At 34.6% G+C, this 10,640-nt stretch overlaps 1 protein-coding gene across 1 annotated transcript; it reads left to right on the top strand.

The window, feature by feature from the left end:
• Window positions 1-475: 475 nt before the first annotated feature.
• On the top strand, window positions 476-5,573 carry LOC116464697 (cilia- and flagella-associated protein 47-like; the record flags this gene model as incomplete). Its single annotated transcript, XM_032147959.2, has 4 exons — window positions 476-590; window positions 1,365-1,591; window positions 4,448-4,601; window positions 5,498-5,573. Coding segments are annotated over 4 exons (572 nt in total), but the record flags the coding sequence as incomplete, so codon positions are not given.
• Between the last annotated feature and the right edge of the window lie 5,067 nt (window positions 5,574-10,640).

Raw genomic sequence — 10,640 nt, 5'->3', positions numbered from 1 at the left:
TTTTCTACTTCTGGTCTAATTATTTAAAAAAAAAAAAAATTTAGACTTTTCCATGTTCATTTTGAAAGCCTGCACTTTAAAATGTAGAGTTTTGGGGACTCAGATGCCTGGCAAAACTGATGTCACTCCTCTCCAATAGTAAGTTACAGACTAAAGGAAAAAAGTTTCTTGCTTCCTCATTTGTTCATTTTAAGACAGCAGTTGCCTGAGGATATTTGGGAAGATCAACTGCTATCAATGCAATCCTGAGACCTTAAGCAATCCCTGTGCTCTGGTTGCAGGCAAAGTTTCTCCCATACCATGGTTGAACTATATTTGTGCCTTACCTTTGTTTACCCATTTATAGGCTGTGTTGCTTATAAAAGCACAATGCATGGTAGTTCTTATAGTATGCAGATTTCCCTTGTAGCAGAAAAAGTTATCATATTTTTATGAGAGATTTTGAAATTTAATATTATAATGTCTTGTGTTTTAGATTGGACAATTAATATATGTTGCAGAAGGAAAAGGTATGACCCCCTTGCCTTCCAGTTGCCTTCCAGTGAATACTTCTTCAAGTCCAGTTTATTACAGCAGTACTCGAGAAGAAGGTAGAGTACACACGTGTTTTATTTCATTTATAATGTTGAAGAACGGACTGTTCCTCATATAGTGACGTAAGCATACTCATAGCAAGCTTCCCTTCTATGTGTTTAGATTTTGAAAGGGCTTCTTTTAACTTTATTATGTCAGTATCCATGAAATAGAGCACCATTTTACCAATTAAAAAATTTCAATGGTGATTTTTTAAGTCTTCCTTTTCCAGTCTTATGCTAAATATTGGAATTTGGCATAGAAAATATTTACTTGGCAACACTTTCCATTTCTCAAATAATCTGGAAATTACTATACTCTCAAAAAATCTACATAATGTTATATAACCTGGAATTTTACCCTGGCCTCCACTTCTTGATCATTGTTCCTGAAGGAATTAAGCATTAAAATGTTGTCAGTGAAAGAAAATGGCAGTTCTTGGGAGTTTTTGACAGGTGTCTTTTTTTTTCACATTTATGTCTACTCTCCTGCTACCTATCACTGATAGGAGCACAATGGTCACTGAATTTTTGAGCATGTTGATGACGTTTATATGGACCAATCATTTGACTAGATCTCTTAGAGAATACCAATAATCTTTAATTCCTGAAAACTTGGTCTTTAATTACTGAATTAGAACTAATAGACATGTACTGTGCATTTATTTTTACTCTGTTTCATAATGACCATAACTGCAACTTTATATTTCAAACCTCCCAAGTCCATCCTGGATGACAATGTCAAGGGCATAAATGTTCATTGTATTCATTAATATTTTTTTCTTCCTCCAGGGCCTAATAAGAAATATCCAGTTCTATATTTGAAAGGCAAATCCCATCAAATCCTGTATGTGGACCTTAAATTGCCGATGACTAATGAAGCCAAGGAAAAGGCTTTGGCTTTTGCAGCACAGCAACAGATGTCGAGTATTGAGTATGAGCGAAGGTTGATCCCAGGCACTCTAGAGAGCAGTAGTATCCGTGTGGCCATCGCCCTCCTGGGACTGACGAAGATCGAGGTGGGAATGGAGTAATAGATGATTCACTTCAATTACTCTCTCTTTAAAAATACACAGAGTTACAGAGCTGTTACTATTTAAAATGTTATTTTGATTAAATAACATTTTTAGAAGGAAAAGTAATGAATACTGAAGGACAGCTCAGTTGCCAATTTTTCCTTTATACCTTGTTAAATAATTAATCTGAAACAAAGCATTCTACTATGTAATTTAAGGCATTACAGTGTAGTCATTAATTCACAGTAGTTTTCATTTCTATTTGCACATTAGAGTGTCCTGGAGAACTTAAAATAATGCCCATACCCAGGCCCCACTCAAGAAAAATTAAATATGAATCACTAGGAGGGGGTGGGTAGGAATATGTTCTAAAAGTTGCCCAGGGTATTTTGCTTTGTACCCAGGTAGAATCATCTCTGGTGTCAGATAGCCAGGCTGAGAATTCAGACTCCAACACTGTCCAGCTGTGTGACTGTAGGCTGGTTATTTAAACCTCCTCAAGCCTAAATTTTTGTATTTTTTTATATGGAGATATTGGTACTTTGTAAAAACTGAAATAATTATCTGTAAAATGCTTACCTCATGTATATAATAAGTGCACTCTTTATGCATGATATTGAGGTACTTATTACTACTCCATACTAATAGTACACTGTTATTACTATTAACTATTGCTATAGACTCTATCATTACAGCTTAAAATAAGGTACAATCTATTTTTATGATTGGAATTAGGTACAATCTATTCTCACAGAGCAGCCAAAGTGATTGTTGTAAACGCAAGCCTGTTCATGTTGCTCCTGTGTGCATATTCTTTTACTGGCTTTCCAGCTAATGTTTGTTAAAAGCCCATATCCTTTGGATGATCTACATGACCCGTCATGTAGGAGTCCATCAGTTCCTCTTCCTTCCCTCATCTCACCTTTTCTACTGGAGTCCATTCTCTAAGGCCACTCCCTCAGCACATGCCTAGTTGCTTTGCTTCAAACATGCCAGGTGTCTTCCCCGTGGCCTTTGAACTTCCTCTGTTACTTTTCCCTGCACAGTAGTGGGCTGCCTCTCTCAGTTACTTCAGGTCTCTGTGAAAATGCTCTTACTGGCCAGGCACACTGTCTCATGCCTGTAATCCCAGCACTTTGGTAGGCCAAGGCAGGTGGATTACCTGAGGTCAGGAGTTCAAGACCAGCCTGACCAATATGAAACCCGGTCTCTACTAAAAATACAAAAAACTTAGCCTAGTGTGGAGGCGTGTGCCTTTAATCCCAGCTACTTGGGAGGCCGAGACAGGAGAATTGCTCGAACCTGGGAGGCGGAGGTTGCAGTGAGCCGAGATCACACCATTGCACTCCAGCCCTGGCAACAAGAGTGAAACTTTGTCCCCCCCCAAAAAAAAGAAAAAGAAAAAACCTATTAGTGAGGTTTTGTTTTCGCAACTTACACATACTTTTATATACATTTTTCATTCTTAAGATTTATCCCCATTTATATATATCAAAATACTTGGCATTGTAGAAATTATTTATTTTTTTATTTGTCAGAATGCTAGAATCAATACAGCCTAATCCCAGATTTCTAATAATTGATGATGATATTTTTTAAATGACCTGGATTTTGAATTTCTGATTGGCTCAAAAATGTTAAATCCTGAGGCTTTGATACTTTCTTGACTGTACCGTGCTTCTAAGAAGTTGATGGTTTTCTTTAGCTCAAACCAAACCACTTCTTTCTGATATAGAACAATAGATTTCAGAAGGCTTATGTTCAACTTTCAGTACACTATTAGATTAAAATTTTTCATTTAGTGGCTATTTTAAAATTTAAGCCTGTTATAATGTCCTCCCATTTTCTTTTTCAATTCATTTTCTTCATTATTACCTCTTGTCAACACATTTTATTTAAATTATAAATGGTTGAGAGAGGTCTTATTTTGTCCATGACTAGCCTTTTCACTGTGTATGCATATAGGTAGTTTCTTTCTCCTTCTTCCTTTAGCCTTTTCCTTGGAATGCAGCATATGTGTTTATTATTACATTTAATAAATTATGTTCTTATTGGGTTTACTTTTATGTTTAACTGTTTCTCCTGTCAGATTTTGAAATCCTAGAATCTTAAGAACTTTTCGCACATGTTTTTGCCTATCCTTTGACATCTTATGAATGATATGAGCCTGGTCGTTGTTTAATTGAATTGAAAATATGCCTAAAGAAACAGAAGTCACTTTTAACTTGCTTCACTTACACTTAGAGATCTGGGCTTCTATTAAGTGTCCCACTTTACGAAGAGTAGTATTGAACTACATTTTGTCTAGAGGAGCATATGCATGGAGGTGAGTTGCTGTAACCCCCATTATATGAGTAATCATTGAGGAACTAAAAATAACAAACGTAGGTAAGAGAGTTCTTGAACATCTGTGGAGAGGTGGGACCCAGTTGTTTTTATAAATTCGCAAAATTGTCATTAGTGAAATAGGAGGCCTCAGTCTATGCTACTAATAAGAATGTGTCTGATATATCTGATGGGTAGATATGAAGGAGTACAGGTTTCAGCTCAAGGAGAAAAGCACTTTCTCAAATGCTGGTCAGCAGTGGAATGGTTTCCTCTCAAGGCAATGAATTTCTCAACGCTGAAAGCATTAGCACGGGGGACATTGGTCATCTCTCAATAAAAGAGGACTCCACTGGTTTTCTGAAATGTGTTTGTACTGTTTTCCACCAATTAAATAAAAATAATGAAATGATCAAATTCAATCCTTGATGGATTTTTTTCCCAAAGGTATAGTCTAAATACATAATGCTGTCTTTTGTGTTTTGGAAGTGAAAGTTAAGAAAATTACATTCTAATTTTACTGTTTGTTCACAGACTCTTACGCGCTTTCATATCTCAAAGTTGAAGAAACCTAAGACCATTTCGTACACAACAGAAGTGAGCCTTCCAAACTATTTTCATATCCCTGAGAAAATCTATATTCCTCAGATTCCAGAACCTCAAGTATTGAAACTTTCAAAAACAAAAGGTAATCAGTGATGTGTGGCCTAAAAATCTAACAGTGTTCCAGGAATGATGATGTATTCACTTCACAGTTGAGGCAAAGAGAGATTACACTTTTACTGACAAAGTGTTCATAATATAATTGAAGAGTTTCAGTGAAGTAAATACCAATTATTGAATGATGCTTTGCATTATATATAATCAACATGTTACATCACAGTAATCGAAATTATGTACTGAATTTGGGTGCTAAATTACTAGTACTGAAACTTACAGGCTTACAAATTTGTTAAAGAGTAGTAATCTGATAAAGATAATAAGTGCACTTTGAGGAAGGTGAGTTCTTGCTTTGAGAGTGAACTTGGTTACGGAAGTTGTGCTGAAGTTGAGGCTTAGGCTGGCTCTAAAAGAAAGGAAAAATGTTGATGGCTAGAGGTTATCAGAGGAGAAGAATGTGTTATTTGTGAGTAACTTATCTTTAATCTGGAGCATGATTTTTATTGAGTACTGTACTTATTTTTGATCTCCTGGTGCCCCTTTATTCTGTTGCCATTATCAATAAGGTTTAATCCAAATTTAATATGAATATTGATACACTAGCATTACTAAATACAAGTGATAAGACATAAACAAGTGACTAAATATTTTTAACTATTCAAAATTACCTTTCTTTTTCATTTCAGTATTTTTCAAACAACTGGATAATAGTAGGAATGTAATTTATTCACTAAGGCTATTCCTAGAATGTTCCACAATTCAAGTATCATGGATTCTCAATTATGCTTTTGCTAAATTTTGTTTTGTTAAATCTTCATTTGTTATTCTAGTATGGATTTGTGTTGGCTACAAAATACTTGTAAGCCTGACAGGGTGATTACAGTTTATAAATTACAAGATAGTCTGTTTACTTTCCCTCCCTAGGAGAACTGAGATCCCAGACTCAAATGCTAAGTGGCCATGCAAATAACAAGGAAGTAAGAGTTAGGTCTCGTCTAAGGTAGTAGGGATGATAGATGCTATGGTGAACTAGAGAGTAGATGCCCTGTCTAAACATTCACATTCAAAAAGTAAAAATAAAAATAACCTGAACCAGCCAAACAACTACGGGGGGATATTTGGCTTACCAGCAATCAGTTTGAGACCCTTCATCGTAAGTCATTGTCTTTTCAAAATCTTTATTAACTCAGCTTTTCAAAGTGCTATTAGAATTTTAAATGAATAACTTGTTTTAGTGACTTTTTAATCCCTTTTGAGATAACTGGATAAAGCTGCATCTACTTTAAAACACAGAGAGAATTGTGAATGTGTTTATTCAGCCATTCATTCATCGACAATGTTGAGCATCAATTCCCCTAGGCAAAAAGATAAAAACTGCCTTATTCTTTCCTTTGGTGGACTCACAGATAAGTAGCTCTTATAATACAATGAGAAAAGTGTTATATATAGGCACATATAGAATGTGTTTATAAATAAAATTAAGAATTAATTCAGTTGCGTATATAGGATAATTCATATTTTAAAGCATTTCACTTTGAGAAAATGTATAACCAAGGATACACAGCATAGAATTGACTTAAAACTTGAAGTATAGCCTTATTAAACACTCATGAAGACTGTGTCATATTTAAATAGTTTTTAATTGTAAGTAAGTGTGAAGTTATTTACATTTAAAAATCTGTTCAGATATTTTTCTAAGGCTGATTTTTTCTTTCATATCAATTATTAATTATCCATTTTGGTAAGATGATTACTGTCAAAATATGAAAAAATAAAATGGCAAACAATTTTGAATTATCATTAATAAAACATTTTAAATGTAGTTGGCCTATCATGGTTTATGTCTAACTCGATTTTCTGTGCAGCTGCGATTATAAAGGGATCTTTTCATCCTGTGTTTCTGTTTTCACTGCCTTAAACAGGCACTTAAATGAAGTAAGTTTAAGAAGAAAGATATTAGGAAACTTTCAAAAATAGGATATTATAACTCAGGATAGTAACAAATCAAATAAAAGGCATGCCCTAAACTCTGTGCATTCTGCTGTTCAGAGGTGGACTTGAATAATGAAAAGGAATGGGATGCAAGCATTGTAACTTTAATAAATGGAATTCTATTAGAATTTGTGCCTTAGAAGATTAATGTGTTTAGAAAACATATTTTTATGGTATAAACTGATTTTAGGAGAATAAACAAGCAAATTCCTGATAATAAATATGGCAATATGGAAACAAAACTTTTTTTTTTTTTTTTTTTTTTTTGGTGTCATGGAGAAAGAAACAAATGACAAGAATTTATCTGGAGAACCAGGGATAGCCCAGTGTCCCCTAACTGCGGAAGACAGGTAGAAGTAGGGCCATATTTATGATCACTTGAAGTTCTAAACTCATCAAAAAAGCTAGTTTTAAGGTATTAAAAAAGTGGCTTTCTTTCCTCTCACATTAATGTTGTCAATCAGTCTTTACTGAAACATTTAGTGATTTTAGGGACAGATTTACTATGATACCAAAGGAGCAGAAGCTTTATGATTCTTTACTTTTTTGACCCCCTTTCCTAGTCCCTGTACCTACTTTTATATTTCTAATTGTACATTATTGCTCTTTTGGAAGGCCCCTCCCACAAATTGTGACAACCTCATGCCTCCCAAAACTCAGAATTGAACCTGGGTGTAGATATTGACTTACAATCCCTTCTACATGTGGTTCCCAGGATGTTGAAATTTATGGACAGGCAGAGCTTTATTGGCCTTAAATTGCTAGCATAGCTAAGCAGGATACCTGCTATGTTTCCACTAGCGATTATCCAAATCACTTCCCCAATATACAGGGTCCTATATGAGCAATATTTGCCAAAGCACCCAAACAAAATGCTCTGGGCTGGTTTTGCTGATCACTTAATATGGAGCTCAAAACCCTCATTCCTAAGTGTTATGACTTCAGTTTCTAGCATTTTGTATTGCTCTAATTTCTTCTGCTCCTTCTCTCTTGGGAGAAGAAGAAGAAATTAGATTAATTCAAAATACTAATCTAAATATTGATCTTCTAATGTGACAGACATGTTAGAAGAGCATATTGTAGGAGCACTGTTATCCTTCTCTTCCTTCTCCCACCTAATTCTAAATTCCCTAATTTTAAAATATTCACTAATAATTAGCAGTTAAATTGGTGACTGAAATACCAGTAAATCATCCATGACAACTTTTTAATATGTAACATAATTGTAAGTATGTAGAAAATGTTTATTATCAGTAACTAATACTATATAGAGTCATCCCTCAGTATGCACAGGGGATTTGTTCCAGAACCACCTGTGTATACTCAAATCCACTCACACTCAAGTCCCACAATGGATCTGGGAGAACTCACTGATAAGAAAACTCAGCCCTGGGTGTACACGGGTTCACAGCCCACAGACGCTGCATTTTCTATCTACATTTGGTTGAAAAAAATCTGCATGTAAGTGCACCCATACAGTTCAAATACATGTTGTTCAAAGGTCAACTGCAGTTCTCATTTTACAAAGATTAAATACATTAATAACTAAATTACTCTTCAGCCTCAAAATAAAATTGAAAAATTGTGAAAAAATGAAACTAAATTAATCCTTAAAACTTATAAAATAGGCGAGGTGCGGTGGCTCATGCCTGTAATCCCAGCACTTTGGGAGGCCGAGATGAGTGGATCACCTGAGGTCAGGAGTTTGAGACCAGTGTGGCCAACATGGTGAAACCCCGTCTCTACTAAAAACACAAAAATTAGCCTGGCATGGTGGTGGGTGCCTGTAATCCCAGCAACTTGGGAGGCTGAGGCAGGAGAATTGCTAGAACCTGGGAGGCAGAGGTTGCAGTGAGCTGAGATCACACCATTGCACTTCAGCCTGGATGACAAGAGTGAAACTCTGTCCCCCCAAAAATAAAAACAAACAAAAAAACAAAAACAAAAAACTTATGAAATATGCTTTGAAAATAAACTCTACATTTCTGTGTTATATGGAATAACCACAAGTACATTTCAAACAGGGTAAAAAATAAATTTTATTTAACAGAATATCAAATTAAATGCTAGTTTTAATTATGTAAGCTGACTTTAATTGGAAAAAAATCTATTATACTTTATTGTTAGCATTGCCAAAACTTACCTAATATTAAAAGTATAAGTCGGTTAATTTTCCTCAAAATAACAAGGGTTAAGCTTGTGTTATTATATTCGTCACATTAGTTTTTGGCAAAAACTTCAAATTTGCAAAACAAATTTAAAATTGAACTTCTTTAACTCACTTAGAAATATAATTTATATGTATCTTTCAGATAGGATTGCCACAATTGTAAAGCATCCTGTCCAATTATGGTCTATATAAGAATGTGATTAGATTCTGGAAGAAAATCAGTAACCCATATACTACATTTAAATCTTATAAGATCAAAAAATAAAGTTTTTAGCAAACCCCAATTGGCAAGAGCAAGGAAATGACAACTCTGTTTTTGGTCTTTAAATGTAAATTTAATTATAAATATAATAAATTTTATTATAGTCTATCTTCCTAGAAGAGTTGCAAAAATAACCATAAAGGATAATACTTGTCATTTGAATTTACATCAAGTAGAAAATAAAAGGATATTCACCTGTGCTCACACTCAGATTTCTATTCCTCTATTTACGTATTTTGATTTTAAGCTTTGTTGAGATATCATTCACATACCATACAATTCACAAATTTAAAGTGTACAATTCAATAGTTTTCAGTATATTTATAAATATGTGTAGTCATTAACACATTCAATTTTAGAACACTTTTATGGTCTCAAAAAAAACCCAGTACTCTTTAGATATCATGCCCCTCCATCATCCACCATCCCATCAGCCTTAAGCAGTCACTAATCTAACATCTATCTCTATAGAAGTGCCTGCTTTGGAGATCTCATGTAAAATGAATCGTATGTTATATTTTCTGACTGGCTTCTTCACTTAGCAGTATGCCATTTCTAGTAATGATCAAATAATATTCCATTTTGTGACTATGCCCTACTTTGTTTATCCATTCATCAGTTAATGGACATTTGGGTTGCTTCTACCTTTTAGCTACCATGAATAATGCTGCTATCAACATTTGTGTACAAGGTTTTATGCAGACATATGATTTTATTTATCTTGGGTATACATCTGTGAGTAGAAGTGTTGAATCATATGGGTAACTCTATGTTTAACCATTTGAGAAACTGCCAGATTTTTTCCAAAGTGGCTGCACCATCTTACATTCCCACCAATAGTGTATGAGGATTCTAATTATTCCACATCATAGGCAACACTTGTTATTGTCTGACTTCTTGATTCTAGCCATCCTAGTGAGCGGAAGTGGTGTCTCATTGAGGTTTTCATTGGCATTTTCCTGATGAACAATGGTGTTGAGTACCTTTCCATGTGCTTATTTGCCATTTGTATACCTTATTTGTATCAATGTCTATTCAGATTTTTTACCCACTTTAAAAATTGAGTTGTCTTTTTATCATTGAGTTGCAAGTGTTCTTTCTATATTTCAGATACAGGATCTTATCAGATAGATATATGATTTGCAAGTATTTTCTCCCATTCTGTCAGTTGTCTTTTTACTCTCTTGATAGTATCCTTTGAAGCACAGGACTTTTTCATTTCAATGAAGTCCAGTTTAACTTTTTTTGTTGTTCTTGTTGCTCTTGCTTTTGATCATATCTAAGAATCCATTGCCAAATGTGAGGTCATGAAGATTTATCCTTATGTTTCTTATAAGACTATTTTTATAGCTTTAGTTCTCACATTTAGGTGTTTTATCCATTTTATGTTAATATATGTATATCCTGTGAGAACTTCATTCCTTTGCATGTGGCTACCAAGTCGTCTTAGCAGCATTTGTTGAAAACACTACTCTTTCCACATTGAATGATCTTGGCACCTTTGTTGAAAATGAATTGACCCTCTCACAGCCATTGCAGTACATTGATGTCCATGGAGACAGTGCCAGGGCAAGTGAGAGCCAGATGGGCACTGGGCAATTCTGTGCCTCACTGAAGAAAAGTAACTAAACATGGGCAAAAGA

Source organism: Hylobates moloch, unplaced genomic scaffold (genome assembly GCF_009828535.3).
Source record: "Hylobates moloch isolate HMO894 unplaced genomic scaffold, HMol_V3 SCAFFOLD_1315, whole genome shotgun sequence".
In the NCBI taxonomy this organism is placed as follows: Eukaryota; Metazoa; Chordata; class Mammalia; order Primates; family Hylobatidae; genus Hylobates; species Hylobates moloch.
The sequence above is the reverse complement of the archived record's forward strand: the minus strand, read 5'-3'. Positions and strand labels throughout refer to the sequence as shown.